The sequence below is a fragment of the Plectropomus leopardus genome, chromosome 23 (assembly GCF_026936395.1).
Source record: "Plectropomus leopardus strain MGB_pleo_1.0 chromosome 23, ASM2693639v1, whole genome shotgun sequence".
NCBI lineage: Eukaryota > Metazoa > Chordata > Actinopteri > Perciformes > Serranidae > Plectropomus > Plectropomus leopardus.
Genome location: NC_142198.1, coordinates 21,680,859 through 21,701,993, shown reverse-complemented (window position 1 = coordinate 21,701,993; position 21,135 = coordinate 21,680,859). Strand labels below are relative to the sequence as shown.

The 21,135-nt window shown below is 35.8% G+C and overlaps 1 protein-coding gene and 1 long non-coding RNA gene across 2 annotated transcripts in view; one reads left to right on the top strand and one right to left on the bottom strand.

Moving 5' to 3' along the window:
• Positions 1-2,223, top strand: part of LOC148185736 (uncharacterized) — a 30,461-nt gene extending 28,238 nt beyond the window's left edge. Inside the window, exon 4 of the long non-coding RNA XR_015775605.1 lies at positions 1,553-2,223. This is a non-coding gene — a long non-coding RNA (uncharacterized LOC148185736). The remainder of the gene's footprint in view (positions 1-1,552) is intronic.
• The window catches only part of LOC121966559 (dachshund homolog 2-like), a 120,732-nt gene that overhangs the window by 10,511 nt on the left and 89,086 nt on the right, over positions 1-21,135 (bottom strand). The window contains exons 8-10 of the mRNA XM_088073089.1: positions 2,516-2,616; positions 1,486-1,633; positions 1,096-1,263 (exon numbers count right to left, since the gene is read on the bottom strand). Coding sequence (XP_087929215.1) covers positions 1,096-1,263; positions 1,486-1,633; positions 2,516-2,616 — 417 coding nt within the window. The remainder of the gene's footprint in view (positions 1-1,095; positions 1,264-1,485; positions 1,634-2,515; positions 2,617-21,135) is intronic.

The following is a 21,135-nucleotide window of genomic DNA, read 5'->3' as shown; positions in this document are numbered from 1 at the left end:
TGCTTTCTCGCTTGTTTTGGAAACTGTTATTATTGTTATTATGCACCTAAAAAGATAATTGATAACGTCCTGGTTTTAAAGTGTTTGTGTTTTTTGAGAGCTATTTTAGTCTACATACTATGCTATGAATTTAATAATATACTTTGAATTTTTAATGCTTTTTGGAAAAACATACATTATGACATTTTTATGATATTTTAGACGACACTGAATTTTTTTTTTTTTTGCTATTTGAATGACATGCTGTGATATTTTAATACTATTATTGACTATTATTTGGACAACGTATGACTTTTTTTCATTCTATATTTAACAAAATACAACACAATGACACAATGACTTTTTCATGCTATTTTTCATGACATGCTAAACAATGACTTTTCTACTTTACTACTACATACTAATATAGTACTAGCAATAATACTAGCATGAATTTTTATCATGTTTTAGTCGACATAGTATACTATGACTTTTGACACGATTTTGGACCACATGCTTAAGTATGACATTTTGATGCAAAATATAGCATACATGCTATACTCTGACTTTTTTACACGATTTTGGACGAGATGCTATACTCTGACTTTTTGACATGATATTGGACGACATGCTATAATACGACTTTTCGACACTATTTTGGACGGAATGCTACAGTATGACTTTTTGACGTGATTTTGGACTACACGCTATCATATTGTGTTTTGACGCGATTTTGGACCACATGCAATGTTTTGACGCAAAATATAGCATAAATGCTATAGTTTGACTTTTTGACACGATTTTGGACGACATGTTGTCGTATTACGTTTTGACACGATTTTGGACCACATGCTATACTCTGACTTTTTGACGTGATTTTGGACGACATGCTGTTGTATTACGTTTTGACGCGATTTTGGATGACATGCTATAGTATGACATTGTGACGCGATTTTGGACCATATGCAACGTTTTGACGCAAATTGTAGCATACATGCTATCGTATGACTTTTCGACGTGATTTTTGAAGCCCTATACCATGGTTTGACTTTTTTACAGCATTTTGGCCGCCAATAACAGATTTCTGAAAAAACAAACTCGATCATGCCGTCCTACCGTTCTTGTTGTTGTTGGCGGCGTGCAGCGGCTCAGGAGATGGAGAGGACGAGGACGAGTGTTTCAGAGCGTCCTCCACCCTCTCCCTCCTCTTCGACTCAAACTCCAGCGCCTCCTGCAGCTTCCTCTTGGCCTTCTTCTCCTTCTTCAGACGCTTTTGGATGGAGGCTGAAGGAAGAGACGAGGAAAACATATGATCGTTAGGCGGAAATGTCCCAGTAGCCGTTCTATAATAAATAATTATGGGTGGACATTTCCCAGTGTGCCTTTCAACAGTGCGTACGTCATCACTCGAGTTTGTGCAGACAGACTGATCAGAAAACGTGTTTTGGATGTCAAACATTAAACGTCTTTGTGTATGTTTGTCAGTTTTGTTGTGCAGATGATCACCTCTGCTCTGTAGTTCGGAGGTGAGCTGTCGTTCAAGACTCTCTCTCATCTCTCTTTCTCTGTACAGCTCCATCTTCAGCTCGCGTTTTTCTGCCTGGATCTGTTTGTCCTGCACGCGGGCGTTCTCCACCGCCACCTTCAGCAGGCCCTGAGACATGAGGAACCGTAAGTCTGGTCATGGGAGAACAACTTTCAAAAACACCTGCTCTTTTTTTGTCGATTTTTAAGCAATTTTTTTTTAACCTTTTTTGAACTTTTTTTTATCGCAAGACAAAAAACTGACAACGAAAACACAACAACACAACAACAACATGAAATAGGAACAGTGAAAAAAAGACTCAGTTCGAAAAAGTAAAGTTTTGTCGGAAGAATTATTGTCGGAAATCACGTCATAAACATTTTGATGAAATCTTGTTAAAAATATCCGGTTTTTATATTTGTCATTTTATTTTAGTGTTTTACCACATAACATTATGTTTTATTGCATAACTCAGTATGTAGGGAGCACATAATGAAAGTAAATACATTAACTTTGTAGTGTTTTTGGATTAATACCATACTATTATATTATTGTTTATTATCCTCCCAGTTTCAACAATACAAAATGTATTTTCTATAACTTTTCTTGTTCTGACGTTCTCATTTTGCAGTAATTATAAATTTATAATAAATTTATGCCTGAAATGCCACAGAGACTGAACCTGTAATTCACCATGACGATAATAAAGAATAAGGATTATCCCGAGTTGTTGTTGTGTTGTCTTTTATTTTCCCTCATGATACTATAAGAAGCCGGGTTTCCATTAACCCTCAAATTGTGCAAATAGGACTTATAAATACAAAATATGCCTAATGGGAACATGTCAATTTAGAAAAAAGTCCAATTTAGGGACTCGCCTGAGTTGCAATTGTGTTTTATCAAAATTTCTAAAAATAATACCTAAGTTTTGTGAAATTTGTAATGGAAACCCGCCAACTGATGCCCCGGAAACACGACAGTGTTTAGAGTCGAGAGACACGGCTTTTGTACCTGTATGTTGGTGAGGAGCGTCTCCACAGACGACAGGCCGTCCGCAAACAGGAACGGCGCAGGGAAGCCTGGGGGAAGGGCGTGTCCCAGCGAAGACTCATCTGCGACGGAGACAGAGCAAGAATTGGTATTTTATTTTATTTTCTTCATTTAATCATTTTCAAATCTGGTCCACTTTCATGTTATTTACTTGAGACAGTGTTGCCACCACAATATCTTTTTTTTTTTGTTAAAGGACAATATTTATTTTCGTTTTAATACTTCATGAGTGTTGTGATGTAATTTAGGACCAAATACTATAGAATGACTTGGGGGAATTTTACACTATGCACGCTGTAATATATCTTTTTCAGCCAATTATTGGACATAAAATGTCCAAATACAAAATTTCCCCATACTGTGTACTAGGTGCGACAGATATTATATGTTGTTTTAATCAATTTTTAGGGCATGCCAAAATTTGACATTTTTCGCCATACTATAGCATGAGATTTTGGGCCTTTTTTTCGACTTTGTATACTATAACGCATCTCTACAGGCTGTAATGTGTCGTTTTCAGCCATTTTTGAGATATGTCATTTTTTGACATTTCGCCATACTATAGCCTTGCTTTTCGGGCAATTTTTTTCAACATGCCAAATTATGAATTATAAAAATTATTTTGGCCGTTTATGCAACATTCTATGCTATGGCGTGTCTTGACACGCTATTTAGGTTTAAAGCAGTTTCTAGTCATTTTTGAGTTATGCCATTTTTCGACATTTTGCCAGACTATAGCCTTGCTTTTTAGGTCATTTTTTCAACATGATGTGTTATGGCTTTTTTTTTTCACCGTTTTTGCAACTTTCTATGCTATGGCGTGTCTCGACACGCTATTTAATGAGATTTAAAGCAGTTTTCGGCTGTTTTTGGGACATGCCATTTTTTGACATTTTGCCATACTATAGCCTTGCTTTTTGGGTCATTTTTTTTTCGACATGCCAAATTATGGTATTTTTGGCCATTTTTGCAACTTTCGTTGATATGGCGTGTCTCGACAAGCTATTTAATGAGGTTTAAAGCAGTTTTTAGCTATTCTTGGGACATGCCATTTTTTGACATTTCGCCATACTATAGCCTTGCTTTTTGAGGCATTTTTTGGACATGCCAAATTATGGCGTTTTTGGTCGTTTTTGCAAGTTTCTTTGCTATGGCGTGTCTTGACACGGTATTTAATGAGGTTTAAAGCAGTTTTTATCAGTTTTTGGGACATGCCATTTTTTGACATTTTTGCCATACTATAGCCTTGCTTTTTGGGTCATTTTTTCAACATGCAAAATTATGGTGTTTTTTAACCGTTTTTGCAACTTTTGTTGCTATGGCGTGTCCCAACACGGTATTTAATGAGGTTTAAAGCAGTTTCTAGTCATTTTTGAGATATGTCATTTTTTGACATTTCGCCATACTATAGCCTTGCTTTTTGTGTCATTTTTTTTTGACATGCCAAATTATGGTGTTTTTGGCCGTTTTTGCAACTTTCGTTGCTATGGCGTGTCTCGACACGCTGTTTAATGAGGTTTAAAGCAGTTTTCGTCTGTTTTTGGGACATGCCATTTTTAGGCATTTTGCCATACTATAGCCCTGCTTTTTGGGTCATTTTTTCTCGACATGCCAAATTATGGTGTTTTTGGCCGTTTTTGCAACTTTCGTTGCTATGGCATGTCTCAACACACTATTTAATGAGGTTTAAAGCAGTTTCTAGTCATTTTTGAGATACGTCATTTTTTGACATTTTTGCCATACTATAGCCTTGCTGTTTGGGTCATTTTTTTTTTTGACATGCCAAATCATGGTGTTTTTGGCCGTTTTTGCAACTTTCGTTGATATGGCGTGTCTCGACACGCTATTTAATTAGGTTTAAAGCAGTTTTCGGCTGTTTTTGGCACATGCCATTTTTTGACATTTCGCCATACTATAGCCTTGCTTTTTGTGTCATTTTTTTTTGACATGCCAAATTATGGCGTTTTTGGTCGTTTTTGCAAGTTTCTTTGCTATGGCGTGTCTTGACACGGTATTTAATGAGGTTTAAAGCAGTTTTTATCAGTTTTTGGGACATGCCATTTTTTGACATTTTTGCCATACTATAGCCTTGCTTTTTGGGTCATTTTTTCAACATGCAAAATTATGGTGTTTTTTAACCGTTTTTGCAACTTTTGTTGCTATGGCGTGTCCCAACACGGTATTTAATGAGGTTTAAAGCAGTTTCTAGTCATTTTTGAGATATGTCATTTTTTGACATTTTGCCATACTATAGCCTTGCTTTTTGTGTCATTTTTTTTTTACATGCCAAATTATGGTGTTTTTGGCCCTTTTTGCAACTTTCGTTGATATGGCGTGTCTCGACACACTATTTAATGAGGTTTAAAGCAGTTTTCGGCTGTTTTTAAGGGACATGCCATTTTTTGACATTTTCGCCATACTATAGCCTTGCTTTTTAGGTCATTTTTTTTCGACATGCAAAATTATGGCGTTTTTGGTCGTTTTTGCAAGTTTCTTTGCTATGGCGTGTCTTGACACGGTATTTAATGAGGTTTAAAGCAGTTTCTAGTCATTTTTGAGATATGCCATTTTTTGACATTTCGCCATACTATAGCCTTGCTTTTTGGGTCATTTTTTCAACATGCAAAATTATGGTGTTTTTTAACCGTTTTTGCAACTTTTGTTGCTATGGCGTGTCCCAACACGGTATTTAATGAGGTTTAAAGCAGTTTCTAGTCATTTTTGACATATGTCATTTTTTGACATTTTGCCATACTATAGCCTTGCTTTTTGTGTCATTTTTTTTTTACATGCCAAATTATGGTGTTTTTGGCCGTTTTTGCAACTTTCGTTGCCATAGCGTGTCTCAACACACTATTTAATGAGGTTTAAAGCAGTTTTCGGCTGTTTTTAAGGGACATGCCATTTTTTGACATTTTCGCCATACTATAGCCTTGCTTTTTGTGTCATTTTTTTTGACATGCCAAATTATGGTGTTTTTGGCCATTTTTGCAACTTTCGTTGCTATGGCGTGTCTCGACACGCTGTTTAATGAGGTTTAAAGCAGTTTTCGTCTGTTTTTGGGACATGCCATTTTTAGGCATTTTGCCATACTATAGCCTTGCTTTTTGGCTCATTGTTTTGGACATGCCAAATTATGGTGTTTTCAGCCGTTTTTGCAACTTTCGTTGTTATGGCGTGTCTCGACACACTATTTAATGAGGTTTAAAGCAGTTTCTAGTCATTTTGAGATACGCCATTTTTGACATTTTGCCATACTATAGCCTTGCTGTTTGGGTCATTTTTTTTTTTGACATGCCAAATCATGGTGTTTTTGGCCGTTTTTGCAACTTTCGTTGATATGGCGTGTCTCGACACGCTATTTAATTAGGTTTAAAGCAGTTTTCAACTGTTTTTGGGAAATGCCATTTTTTGACATTTGCCATACTATAGCCTTGCTTTTTGGTTAATTTTTTTTTTGACATGCCAAATTATGGTGTTTTTGACCGTTTTTGCAACTTTCGTTGCTATGGCATGTCTTGACACGCTATTTAATGAGGTTTAAAGCAGTTTCTAGTCATTTTTGAGATATGCCATTTTTTGACATTTCGCCATACTATAGCCTTGCTTTTTGGGTCATTTTTTTTTGACATGCCAAATTATGGTGTTTTCGGCCGTTTTTGCAACTTTCGTTGCTATGGCGTGTCTTGACACGCTATTTAATGAGGTTTAAAGCAGTTTCTAGTCATTTTTGAGATATGCTATTTTTTGACATTTCGCCATACTATAGCCTTGCTTTTTGGGTCATTTTTTGGACATGCCAAATTATGGTGTTTTTGGCCGTTTTTACAACTTTCTTTGCTATGGCGTGTCTCAACACGGTATTTAATGAGGTTTAAAGCAGTTTCTAGTCATTTTTGAGATATGTCATTTTTTGACATTTTGCCATACTATAGCCTTGCTTTTTGGCTCATTGTTTTGGACATGCAAAATTATGGTGTTTTTTAACCGTTTTTGCAACTCTTGTTGCTATGGCGTGTCCCAACACGGTATTTAATGAGGTTTAAAGCAGTTTCTAGTCATTTTTGAGATATGTCATTTTTTGACATTTTGCCATACTATAGCCTTGCTTTTTGTGTTTTTTTTTTTTTGACATGCCAAATTATGGTGTTTTTGGTCGTTTTTGCAAGTTTCTTTGATATGGCGTGTCTTGACACGCTATTTAATGAGGTTTAAAGCAGTTTCTAGTCATTTTTTAGATATGGCATTTTTTGACATTTTTGCCATACTATAGCCTTGCTTTTTGGGTCATTTTTTTCAACATGAAAAAATTATGTTGTTTTTGGTTGTTTTTGCAACTTTCTGTGCGATGGCGTGTCTTGGCACGGTATTTAATGAGGTTTAAAGCAGTTTCTAGTCATTTTTGAGATATGTCATTTTTTGACATTTTGCCATACTATAGCCTTGCTTTTTGGCTCATTGTTTTGGACATGCCAAATTATGGTGTTTTTGGCCGTTTTTGCAACTTTCGTTGCTATGGCATGTCTCAACACACTATTTAATGAGGTTTAAAGCAGTTTCTAGTCATTTTTGAGATAAGTCATTTTTTGACATTTTTGCCATACTATAGCCTTGCTTTTTGGGTCATTTTTTGGACATGCCAAATTATGGTGTTTTTGGCCGTTTTTACAACTTTCTTTGCTATGGCGTGTCTCAACACGGTATTTAATGAGGTTTAAAGCAGTTTCTAGTCATTTTTGAGATATGTCATTTTTTGACATTTTGCCATACTATAGCCTTGCTTTTTGTGTCATTTTTTTTTTACATGCCAAATCATGGTGTTTTTGGCCGTTTTTGCAACTTTCGTTGCCATAGCGTGTCTCAACACACTATTTAATGAGGTTTAAAGCAGTTTTCGGCTGTTTTTAAGGGACATGCCATTTTTTGACATTTTCGCCATACTATAGCCTTGCTTTTTGGGTAATTTTTTTTTGACATGCCAAATTATGGTGTTTTTGGCCATTTTTGCAACTTTCGTTGCTATGGCATGTCTTGACACGCTATTTAATGAGGTTTAAAGCAGTTTCTAGTCATTTTTGAGACATGCCATTTTTTGACATTTTGCCATACTATAGCCTTGCTTTTTGTGTCATTTTTTTTTGACATGCCAAATTATGGTGTTTTTGGCCGTTTTTGCAACTTTCGTTGCTATGGCGTGTCTCGACACGCTGTTTAATGAGGTTTAAAGCAGTTTTCGTCTGTTTTTGGGACATGCCATTTTTAGGCATTTTGCCATACTATAGCCTTGCTTTTTGGGTCATTTTTTCTCGACATGCCAAATTATGGTGTTTTTTGGCCGTTTTTGCAACTTTCGTTGCTATGGTATGTCTCAACACACTATTTAATGAGGTTTAAAGCAGTTTCTAGTCATTTTTGAGACATGCCATTTTTGACATTTTTGCCATACTATATCCTCTTTGTTTGGGTCATTTTTTTTTTTTGACATGCCAAATCATGGTGTTTTTGGCCGTTTTTGCAACTTTCGTTGTTATGGCGTGTCTCGACACACTATTTAATGAGGTTTAAAGCAGTTTTCGTCTGTTTTTGGGACATGCCATTTTTTGACATTTCGCCATACTATAGCCTTGCTTTTTGGGTCATTTTTTGGACATGCCAAATTATGGTGTTTTTGGCCGTTTTTGCAACTTTCGTTGCTATGGCATGTCTTGACACGCTATTTAATGAGGTTTAAAGCAGTTTCTAGTCATTTTTGAGACATGCCATTTTTTGACATTTTGCCATACTATAGCCTTGCTTTTTGTGTCATTTTTTTTTGACATGCCAAATTATGGTGTTTTTGGCCGTTTTTGCAACTTTCGTTGCTATGGCGTGTCTCGACACGCTGTTTAATGAGGTTTAAAGCAGTTTTCGTCTGTTTTTGGGACATGCCATTTTTAGGCATTTTGCCATACTATAGCCTTGCTTTTTGGGTCATTTTTTCTCGACATGCCAAATTATGGTGTTTTTTGGCCGTTTTTGCAACTTTCGTTGCTATGGTATGTCTCAACACACTATTTAATGAGGTTTAAAGCAGTTTCTAGTCATTTTTGAGATACGTCATTTTTTGACATTTTTGCCATACTATAGCCTCGCTGTTTGGGTCATTTTTTTTTTTTGACATGCCAAATCATGGTGTTTTTGGCCGTTTTTGCAACTTTCGTTGATATGGCGTGTCTCGACACGCTATTTAATTAGGTTTAAAGCAGTTTTCGGCTGTTTTTGGCACATGCCATTTTTTGACATTTCGCCATACTATAGCCTTGCTTTTTGGGTAATTTTTTTTTGACATGCCAAATTATGGTGTTTTTGACCGTTTTTGCAACTTTCGTTGCTATGGCATGTCTTGACACGCTATTTAATGAGGTTTAAAGCAGTTTCTAGTCATTTTTGAGATATGTCATTTTTTGACATTTTGCCATACTATAGCCTTGCTTTTTGGCTCATTGTTTTGGACATGCCAAATTATGGTGTTTTTGGCCGTTTTTGCAACTTTTGTTGCTATGGCATGTCTCAACACACTATTTAATGAGGTTTAAAGCAGTTTCTAGTCATTTTTGAGATACGTCATTTTTTGACATTTTTGCCATACTATAGCCTTGCTTTTTGGGTCATTTTTTTTTTGACATGCCAAATTATGGTGTTTTTGGTCGTTTTTGCAAGTTTCTTTGCTATGGCGTGTCTCGACACGCTATTTAATGCGGTTTAAAGCAGTTTTCGTCTGTTTTTGGGAAATGCCATTTTTTGACATTTCGCCATACTATAGCCTTGCTTTTTGGGTCATTTTTTCAACATGATGTGTTATGGCTTTTTTTTTTCACTGTTTTTGCAACTTTCTATGCTATGGTGTGTCTCGACACACTATTAATGAGGTTTAAAGCAGTTTTCGGCTGTTTTTGGGACATGCCATTTTTTGACATTTTGCCATACTATAGCCTTGGTTTTTAGGTCATTTTTTCAACATGCTATATTATGGCTTTTTCTTCACCGTTTTTGCAACTTTCGTTGCTATGGCGTGTCTTTGCACGCTATTTAATGAGGTTTAAAGCAGGTTCTAGTCATTTTTGAGATACGTCATTTTTTGACATTTTTGCCATACTATAGCCTTGCTTTTTAGGTCATTTTTTTTCGACATGCAAAATTATGGTGTTTTTGGCCGTTTTTGCAACTTTCATTGATATGGCGTGTCTCGACGCGCTATTTAATGAGGTTTAAAGCAGTTTTTAGCTATTTTTGGGACATGCCATTTTTTGACATTTCGCCATACTATAGCCTTGCTTTTTGAGGCATTTTTTGGACATGCCAAATTATGGCGTTTTTGGTCGTTTTTGCAAGTTTCTTTGCTATGGCGTGTCTCAACAGGGTATTTAATCAGGTTTAAAGCAATTTTCAACTGTTTTTGGGAAATGCCATTTTTTGACATTTTGCCATACTATAGCCTTGCTTTTTGGGTCATTTTTTCGACATGCAAAATTATGGTGTTTTTGGCCCTTTTTGCAACTTTCTGTGTGATGGCGTTGTCTCAACACACTATTTAATGAGGTTTAAAGCAGTTTTTATCAGTTTTTGGGACATGCCATTTTTTGACATTTTTGCCATACTATAGCCTTGCTTTTTGGGTCATTTTTTCAACATGCTATATTATGGCTTTTTTTTCACAGTTTTTGCAACTTTCTTTGCTATGGCGTGTCTCAACACGCTATTTAATGAGGTTTAAAGCAGTTTTCGGCTGTTTTTGGGACATGCCATTTTTTGACATTTTTGCCATACTATAGCCTTGCTTTTTGGCTCATTTTTTTCAACATGCAAAATTATGGTGTTTTTGGCCCTTTTTGCAACTTTCTTTGCTATGGCGTGTCTCGGCATGCTATTTAATGAGGTTTAAAGCAGTTTTTATCAGTTTTTGGGACATGCCATTTTTTGCCATTTTTGCCATACTATAGCCTTGCTTTTTGTGTCATTTTTTCAACATGACAAATTCTGGCTTTTTTTGGACGTTTTTGCAAGTTTCTATGCTATGGCGTGTGTCGACACGCTATTTAATGAGGTGTAAAGCAGTTCTCAGCTGTTTTTGGGACATGCCATTTTTTGACATTTTGCCATACTATAGCCTTGCTTTTTGGGTCATGTTTTTTTTTGACATGCCAAATTATGGTGTTTTTGGCCGTTTTTGCAACTTTCGTTGATATGGCGTGTCTCAACACGCTATTTAATGAGGTTTAAAGCAGTTTTCGGCTGTTTTTGGGACATGCCATTTTTTGACATTTTGCCATACTATAGCCTTGCTTTTTTGGGTCATTGTTTTCGACATGCCAAATCATGGCTTTCTTTGGCCATTTTTGCAAGTTTGTTTGCTATGGCGTGTCTCGGCATGCCATTTAATGAGGTTTAAAGCAGTTTTTATCAGTTTTTGGGACATGCCTTTTTTTCACATTTTTGCCATACTATAGCCTTGCTTTTTGGGTCATTTTTTTTTTTGACATGCAAAATTATGGTGTTTTTGGCCGTTTTTGCAACTTTCGTTGCTATGGCGTGTCTCGACACGGTATTTAATGAGGTTTAAAGCAGTTTTTAGTCATTTTTGAGATATGTCATTTTTTGACATTTTTGCCATACTATAGCCTTGCTTTTTGAGGCATTTTTTGGACATGCCAAATTATGGCGTTTTTGGTCGTTTTTGCAAGTTTCTTTGCTATGGCGTGTCTTGACACGGTATTTAATGAGGTTTAAAGCAGTTTTCGTCTGTTTTTGGGACATGCCATTTTTTGGCATTTTGCTATACTATAGCCTTGCTTTTGGGTCATTTTTTCTCGACATTCCAAATTATGGTGTTTTTGGCCGTTTTTGCAACTTTCGTTGATATGGCGTGTCTCGACACGCTATTTAATGAGGTGTAAAGCAGTTTTCAGTTGTTTTTTGGACATGCCATTTTTTGACATTTTTGCCATACTATAGCCTTGGTTTTTGGTCATTTTTGGACATCGCCAAATTATGGTATTTTTGGCCCTTTTTGCGACTTTCTTTGCTATCGTGTGTCTCGACACGCTATTTAATGAGGTTTAAAGCAGTTTGCATACATTTTTGGGACGTGCCATTTTTTGACATTTTTGCCATGCTATAGCCTTGCTTTTTGGGTCATTTTTTAAACATGCTATATTATGGTGTTTTTTTCACCATTTTTGCAACTTTCGTTGATATGGCGTGTCTTTGCACGCTATTTAATGAGGTTTTAAGCAGTTTTTATCAGTTTTTGGGACATGCCATTTTTTGACATTTTTGCTATACTATAGCCTTGCTCTTTAGGTAATAACCAACTGGACATGCCAAAGTATTGTGTTCTTGGACGTTTTTGCAACTTTGCATGCTCTGACCCGACCCTGTAGGCTATAATATTCAGTTTTCAGCCATTTGTGGGGCATGTCAAAATTTGACTTTTTTCGCTTTTGTTTTGTGCACAGCGTTGTTTTGGTCATATTGCGTATGGGGGTTTTTGCAGTCTCATTTTTCAGGCAACGTGACTCATGACATCATTGGAGGTTCGCCACGTCTTCGGGGATTCCTTCCTTCTCTACCCTGGGGTGTTCCTCTGCCAGTGGCCAGTTTCTCTTCCCCCTGCTGCTCGCCTTCCTGCCAACCAATGGCGCCAGTGGTCCCGATTCCTCCCTTTTGATGAGCGCTTACTTCAGTCATGTGTTTTCTGTTGTCTATTTAAGTTTGCCATAACTTTGCAAGGGGGCGGCTGTGCTTACCCATGAGCAGTTCGCCTCGGTATTGTGTTGGCGTGATTGATGTAAACTCGTGATTGTCAACTCTGTACTTCATGTTAACTCGTGTACAAGGGAGCTGGGCTCTAGATCAGCTTTTGTTGTATTTCATGTTTAACACATGTGGTCATCGCACCACACCTCAGGTAATTATTTGTCTAACACACTAAGCCTTAGGGGTTGTTATGCTATTTGTGTTTTGGGAAACAGGCAAAGTTGCAGTAAGCTGTTGGGTGGGTTAGGCAGGCATAAGGTGTTTTATTTGGTTTATTGATTTGCCACCACCCGCCGCCCTCTCCCTTTGTTTGTTTGTTTGTGTGTGTGCTGCTCGCTTGATGCTGGGCCGGTTCAATCATTCATACATGTGTTGAAAAATAAACAGCTTTCCCTCCTGTTTGAAACCATGGCGCTGTGTTGCTTCCCTTTGTTCCTGGACTGAACATCTGTGTGTTGTAAAACAATGTGAAAGCATGCGATTTTTGGCCACTTTATCCAAATGCTAAACTATGAATCTTGAGGCCTTTTCTTTAACTTTGTATGCTATGACACAACTCTACAGGCTATAATGTGTCGTTCTCAGCCATTTTTGGGACATGTAATTTTTTGACATTTTGCCATACTATAGCCTTGGTTTTTGGTCATTTTTTTCAACATGCAAAAATTATGTTGTTTTTGGTTGTTTTTGCAACTTTCTTTGCTATGGCGTGTCTCGGCACGCTATTTAATAAGGTACACAGCAGTTTTTATCAGTTTTTGGGACATGCCATTTTTTGACATTTTTTCCATACTATAGCCTTGCTTTTTGGGTCATTTTTTTCAACATGCAAAATTATGGTGTTTTTGGTTGTTTTTGCAACTTTCTTTGCTATGGCGTGTCTTGGCACGCTATTTAATGAGATTTAAAGCAGTTTCTAGTCATTTTTTAGATATGGCATTTTTTGACATTTTTGCCATACTATAGCCTTGCTTTTTGGGTCATTTTTTCGACATACAAAATTATGGTGTTTTTGGCCGTTTTTGCAACTTTCTTTGCTATGGCGTGTCTTGGCACGCTATTTAATGAGATTTAAAGCAGTTTCTAGTCATTTTTTAGATATGGCATTTTTTGACATTTTTGCCATACTATAGCCTTGCTTTTTGGGTCATTTTTTTCAACATGCAAAATTATGTTGTTTTTGGCCGTTTTTGCAACTTTCTTTGCTATGGCGTGTCTTGGCACGCTATTTAATGAGATTTAAAGCAGTTTCTAGTCATTTTTTAGATATGGCATTTTTTGACATTTTTGCCATACTATAGCCTTGCTTTTTGGGTCATTTTTTTTCAACATGCAAAATTATGTTGTTTTTGGTTGTTTTTGCAACTTTCTTTGCTATGGCGTGTCTCGGCACGCTATTTAATAAGGTACACAGCAGTTTTTATCAGTTTTTGGGACATGCCATTTTTTGACATTTTCGCCATACTATAGCCTTGCTTTTTGGGTCATTTTTTTCAACATGCAAAATTATGTTGTTTTTGGTTGTTTTTGCAACTTTCTGTGCGATGGCGTGTCTTGGCACGCTATTTAATGAGGTTTAAAGCAGTTTCTAGTCATTTTTTAGATATGGCATTTTTTGACATTTTTGCCATACTATAGCCTTGCTTTTTGGGTCATTTTTTTCAACATGCAAAATTATGTTGTTTTTGGTTGTTTTTGCAACTTTCTGTGCGATGGCGTGTCTTGGCACGCTATTTAATGAGATTTAAAGCAGTTTCTAGTCATTTTTTAGATATGGTATTTTTAGACATTTTTGCCATACTATAGCCTTGCTTTTTGGGTCATTTTTCCGACATGCAAAATTATGTTGTTTTTGGCCGTTTTTGTAACTTTCTTTGCTATGGCGTGTCTCGGCACGCTATTTAATAAGGTACACAGCAGTTTTTATCAGTTTTTGGGACATGCCATTTTTTGACATTTTCGCCATACTATAGCCTTGCTTTTTGGGTCATTTTTTTCAACATGCAAAATTATGTTGTTTTTGGTTGTTTTTGCAACTTTCTTTGCTATGGCGTGTCTCGGCACGCTATTTAATAAGGTACACAGCAGTTTTTATCAGTTTTTGGGACATGCCATTTTTTGACATTTTTGCCATACTATAGCCTTGCTTTTTGGGTCATTTTTTTTCAACATGCAAAATTATGTTGTTTTTGGTTGTTTTTGCAACTTTCTGTGCGATGGCGTGTCTTGGCACGCTATTTAATGAGATTTAAAGCAGTTTCTAGTCATTTTTTAGATATGGCATTTTTGACATTTTTGCCATACTATAGCCTTGCTTTTTGGGTAATTTTTTTCAACATGCAAAATCATGTTGTTTTTGGCCCTTTTTGCGACTTTCTTTGCTATGGCGTGTCTCGGCACGCTATTTAATAAGGTACACAGCAGTTTTTATCAGTTTTTGGGACATGCCATTTTTTGACATTTTTGCCTTACTATAGCCTTGCTTTTTGGGTCATTTTTTTTCAACATGCAAAATTATGTTGTTTTTGGTTGTTTTTGCAACTTTCTTTGCTATGGCGTGTCTCGGCACGCTATTTAATGAGATTTAAAGCAGTTTCTAGTCATTTTTAGATATGGCATTTTTGACATTTTTGCCATACTATAGCCTTGCTTTTTGGGTCATTTTTCAACATGCAAAATTATGGTGTTTTTGGCCCTTTTGCGACTTACTTTGCTATGGCGTGTCTCGGCACGCTATTTAATAAGGTACACAGCAGTTTTTATCAGTTTTTGGGACATGCCATTTTTTGACATTTTCGCCATACTATAGCCTTGCTTTTTGGGTCATTTTTTTCAACATGCAAAATTATGTTGTTTTTGGTTGTTTTGCAACTTTCTTTGCTATGGCGTGTCTCGCACGCTATTTAATAAGATATACAGCAGTTTTTATCAGTTTTTGGGACATGCCATTTTTTGACATTTTTGCCATACTATAGCCTTGCTTTTTGGGTCATTTTTTCGACATGCAAAATTATGTTGTTTTTGGCCGTTTTTGCAACTTTCTTTGCTATGGCGTGTCTTGGCACGCTATTTAATGAGATTTAAAGCAGTTTCTAGTCATTTTTTAGATATGGCATTTTTTGACATTTTTGCCATACTATAGCCTTGCTTTTTGGGTCATTTTTTTCAACATGCAAAATTATGTTGTTTTTGGTTGTTTTGCAACTTTCTGTGCGATGGCGTGTCTTGGCACGCTATTTAATGAGATTTAAAGCAGTTTCTAGTCATTTTTAGATATGGCATTTTTGACATTTTTGCCATACTATAGCCTTGCTTTTTGGGTCATTTTTCAACATGCAAAATTATGTTGTTTTTGGTTGTTTTGCAACTTTCTTTGCGATGGCGTGTCTCGCACGCTATTTAATGAGGTACACAGCAGTTTTTATCATCTTTTAGATATGCCATTTTTGACATTTTGCCATACTATAGCCTTGCTTTTTGGGGTCATTTTTTTTCAACATGCAAAATTATGTTGTTTTTGGTTGTTTTGCAACTTTCTTTGCGATGGCGTGTCTTGTACGCTATTTAATGAGATTTAAAGCAGTTTCTAGTCATTTTTTAGATATGGCATTTTTTGACATTTTTGCCATACTATAGCCTTGCTTTTTGGGTCATTTTTTCGACATGCAAAATTATGTTGTTTTTGGTTGTTTTTGCAACTTTCTTTGCTATGGCGTGTCTCGGCACGCTATTTAATGAGATTTAAAGCAGTTTCTAGTCATTTTTGGGATATGGCATTTTTGACATTTTGCCATACTATAGCCTTGCTTTTTGGGTCATTTTTTCAACATGCAAAATTATGGTGTTTTGGTTGTTTTGCAACTTTCTTTGCTATGGCGTGTCTTGGCACGCTATTTAATAAGATTTAAAGCAGTTTTATCAGTTTTTAGATATGGCATTTTTGACATTTTTGCCATACTATAGCCTTGCTTTTTGGGTCATTTTTTCAACATGCAAAATTATGTTGTTTTTGGTTGTTTTGCAACTTTCTTTGCTATGGCGTGTCTCGCACGCTATTTAATAAGGTACACAGCAGTTTTATCAGTTTTTGGGACATGCCATTTTTGACATTTTCGCCATACTATAGCCTTGCTTTTTGGGTCATTTTTTTCAACATGCAAAATTATGTTGTTTTTGGCCATTTTTGCAACTTTCTGTGCGATGGCGTGTCTTGGCACGCTATTTAATGAGGTTTAAAGCAGTTTCTAGTCATTTTTTAGATATGGCATTTTTTGACATTTTTGCCATACTATAGCCTTGCTTTTTGGGTCATTTTTTTCAACATGCAAAATTATGTTGTTTTTGGTTGTTTTTGCAACTTTCTGTGCGATGGCGTGTCTTGGCACGCTATTTAATGAGATTTAAAGCAGTTTCTAGTCATTTTTTAGATATGCCATTTTTTGACATTTTTGCCATACTATAGCCTTGCTTTTTTGGGTCATTTTTCAACATGCAAAATTATGTTGTTTTTGGTTGTTTTTGCAACTTTCTTTGCTATGGCGTGTCTTGGCACGCTATTTAATGAGATTTAAAGCAGTTTCTAGTCATTTTTAGATATGGCATTTTTGACATTTTTGCCATACTATAGCCTTGCTTTTTGGGTCATTTTTCAACATGCAAAATTATGGTGTTTTTGGCCCTTTTTCGACTTTCTTTGCTATATGGCGTGTCTCGCACGCTATTTAATAAGGTACACAGCAGTTTTTATCAGTTTTTGGGACATGCCATTTTTGACATTTTGCCTTACTTTAGCCTTGCTTTTTTGGTCATTTTTTTTCAACATGCAAAATTATGTTGTTTTTGGTTGTTTTTGCAACTTTCTGTGCGATGGCGTGTCTTGGCACGCTATTTAATGAGATTTAAAGCAGTTTCTAGTCATCTTTTAGATATGCCATTTTTTGACATTTTTGCCATACTATAGCCTTGCTTTTTGGGTCATTTTTCCGACATGCAAAATTATGGTGTTTTTGGCCGTTTTTGCAACTTTCTTTGCTATGGCGTGTCTTGGCACGCTATTTAATGAGATTTAAAGCAGTTTCTAGTCATTTTTTAGATATGGCATTTTTGACATTTTTGCCATACTATAGCCTTGCTTTTTGGGTCATTTTTTTCAACATGCAAAATCATGTTGTTTTTGGCCCTTTTTGCGACTTTCTTTGCTATGGCGTGTCTTGCACGCTATTTAATAAGATTTAAAGCAGTTTTTAGTCATTTTTGGGATATGCCATTTTTGACATTTTTGCCATACTATAGCCTTGCTTTTTGGGTCATTTTTTTCAACATGCAAAATTATGTTGTTTTTGGTTGTTTTGCAACTTTCTTTGCTATGGCATGTCTCGACATGTTATTTAAAGAAGTTTAAAGCAGTTTCTAGTCATTTTTTAGATATGGCATTTTTTGACATTTTTGCCATACTATAGCCTTGCTTTTTGGGTCATTTTTTCAACATGCAAAATTATGGTGTTTTCTGTCGTTTTTGCAACTTTCTTTGCTATGGCGTGTCTCGGCACGCTATTTAATGAGATTTAAAGCAGTTTCTAGTCATTTTTTAGATATGGCATTTTTTGACATTTTTGCCATACTATAGCCTTGCTTTTTGGGTCATTTTTTCAACATGCAAAATTATGGTGTTTTTGGTTGTTTTTGCAACTTTCTGTGCGATGGCGTGTCTTGGCACGCTATTTAATGAGATTTAAAGCAGTTTCTAGTCATTTTTTCAGATATGGCATTTTTGACATTTTTGCCATACTATAGCCTTGCTTTTTGGGTCATTTTTTCAACATGCAAAATTATGGTGTTTTTGGCCCTTTTTGCGACTTTCTTTGCTATGGCGTGTCTCGGCACGCTATTTAATGAGATTTACAAGCAGTTTCTATCAGTTTTAGATATGCCATTTTTGACATTTTGCCATACTATAGCCTTGCTTTTTGGGTCATTTTTCGACATGCAAAATTATGTTGTTTTTGGCCGTTTTGCAACTTTCTTTGCTATGGCGTGTCTCGCACGCTTATTTAATGAGATTTAAAGCAGTTTCTAGTCATTTTTTTAGATATGGCATTTTTGACATTTTTGCCATACTATAGCCTTGCTTTTTGGGTCATTTTTTCGACATGCGAAATTATGGTGTTTTTGGTCGTTTTTGCAACTTTCTTTGCTATGGCGTGTCTTGGCACGCTATTTAATGAGATTTAAAGCAGTTTCTAGTCATTTTTTAGATATGGCATTTTTGACATTTTTGCCATACTATAGCCTTGCTTTTTGGGTCATTTTTTCAACATGCAAAATTATGGTGGTTTTGGTTGTTTTTGCAACTTTCTGTGCGATGGCGTGTCTTGGCACGCTATTTAATGAGATTTAAAGCAGTTTCTAGTCATTTTTTAGATATGGCATTTTTTGACATTTTTGCCATACTATAGCCTTGCTTTTTGGGTCATTTTTTCAACATGCAAAATTATGGTGTTTTTGGCCCTTTTTGCGACTTTCTTTGCTATGGCGTATCTTGGCACGCTATTTAATGAGATTTAAAGCAGTTTCTAGTCATTTTTTAGATATGGCATTTTTTGACATTTTTGCCATACTATAGCCTTGCTTTTTGGGTCATTTTTTTTCAACATGCAAAATTATGTTGTTTTTGGTTGTTTTTGCAACTTTCTTTGCTATGGCGTGTCTCAGCACGCTATTTAATAAGGTACACAGCAGTTTTTATCAGTTTTTGGGACATGCCATTTTTTGACATTTTTGCCATACTATAGCCTTGCTTTTTGGGTCATTTATTTCAACATGCAAAATTATGTTGTTTTTGGTTGTTTTTGCAACTTTCTTTGCTATGGCGTGTCTTGGCACGCTATTTAATGAGATTTAAAGCAGTTTCTAGTCATTTTTTAGATATGGCATTTTTTGACATTTTTGCCATACTATAGCCTTGCTTTTTGGGTCATTTTTTCGACATGCAATATTATGTTGTTTTTGGTTGTTTTGCAACTTTCTTTGCGATGGCATGTTTCGACATTTTATTTAAAGAAGTTTAAAGCAGTTTCTAGTCATCTTTTAGATATGCCATTTTTTGACATTTTTGCCATACTATAGCCTTGCTTTTTGGGTCATTTTTCCGACATGCAAAATTATGTTGTTTTTGGCCGTTTTTGCAACTTTCTTTGCTATGGCGTGTCTTGGCACGCTATTTAATGAGATTTAAAGCAGTTTCTAGTCATTTTTTAGATATGGCATTTTTTGACATTTTTGCCATACTATAGCCTTGCTTTTTGGGTCATTTTTTCGACATGCAAAATTATGGTGTTTTCTGTCGTTTTTGCAACTTTCTTTGCTATGGCGTGTCCCAGCACGCTATTTAATGGGGTTTAAAGTAGTTTTTAGCTGGTTTAAGACATGCCATTTTTTGACATTTTTGCCATACTATAGCCTTGCTTTTTGGGTCATTTTTTTCAACATGCAAAATTATGGTGTTTTTGGTTGTTTTTGCAACTTTCTGTGCGATGGCGTGTCTTGGCACGCTATTTAATGAGATTTAAAGCAGTTTCTAGTCATTTTTTAGATATGGCATTTTTGACATTTTTGCCATACTATAGCCTTGCTTTTTGGGTCATTTTTTCGACATGCAATATTATGTTGTTTTTGGCCGTTTTTGCAACTTTCTTTGCTATGGCGTGTCTTGTACGCTATTTAATGAGATTTAAAGCAGTTTCTAGTCATTTTTAGATATTGCATTTTTGACATTTTTGCCATACTATAGCCTTGCTTTTTGGCTCTTTTTTTTCGACATGCAAAATCTTGTTGTTTTTGGCCGTTTTTGCAACTTTCTTTGCTATGGCGTATATTCGCACGCTATTTAATGAGATTTAAAGCAGTTTCTAGTCATTTTTTTAGATATGGCATTTTTGACATTTTTGCCATACTATAGCCTTGCTTTTTGGGTCATTTTTTCGACATGCGAAATTATGGTGTTTTTGGTCGTTTTTGCAACTTTCTTTGCTATGGCGTGTCTTGGCACGCTATTTAATGAGATTTAAAGCAGTTTCTAGTCATTTTTTAGATATGGCATTTTTTGACATTTTTGCCATACTATAGCCTTGCTTTTTGGGTCATTTTTTCAACATGCAAAATTATGGTGTTTTCTGTCGTTTTTGCAACTTTCTTTGCTATGGCGTGTCTCAGCACGCTATTTAATGGGGTTTAAAGTAGTTTCTAGTCATTTTAAGATATGCCATTTTTTGACATTTTTGCCATACTATAGCCTTGCTTTTTGGGTCATTTTTTTCAACATGCAAAATTATGGTGTTTTTGGTTGTTTTTGCAACTTTCTTTGCTATGGCGTGTCTTGGCACGCTATTTAATGAGATTTAAAGCAGTTTCTAGTCATTTTTTCAGATATGGCATTTTTGACATTTTTGCCATACTATAGCCTTGCTTTTTGGGTCATTTTTTCGACATGCGAAATTATGTTGTTTTTGGTTGTTTTTGCAACTTTCTGTGCGATGGCGTGTCTTGGCACGCTATTTAATGAGATTTAAAGCAGTTTCTAGTCATTTTTAGATATGGCATTTTTGACATTTTTGCCATACTATAGCCTTGCTTTTTGGGTCATTTTTTCAACATGCAATATTATGTTGTTTTTGGCCGTTTTTGCAACTTTCTGTGCGATGGCGTGTCTTGGCACGCTATTTAATGAGGTTTAAAGCAGTTTCTAGTCATTTTTTAGATATGGCATTTTTGACATTTTTGCCATACTA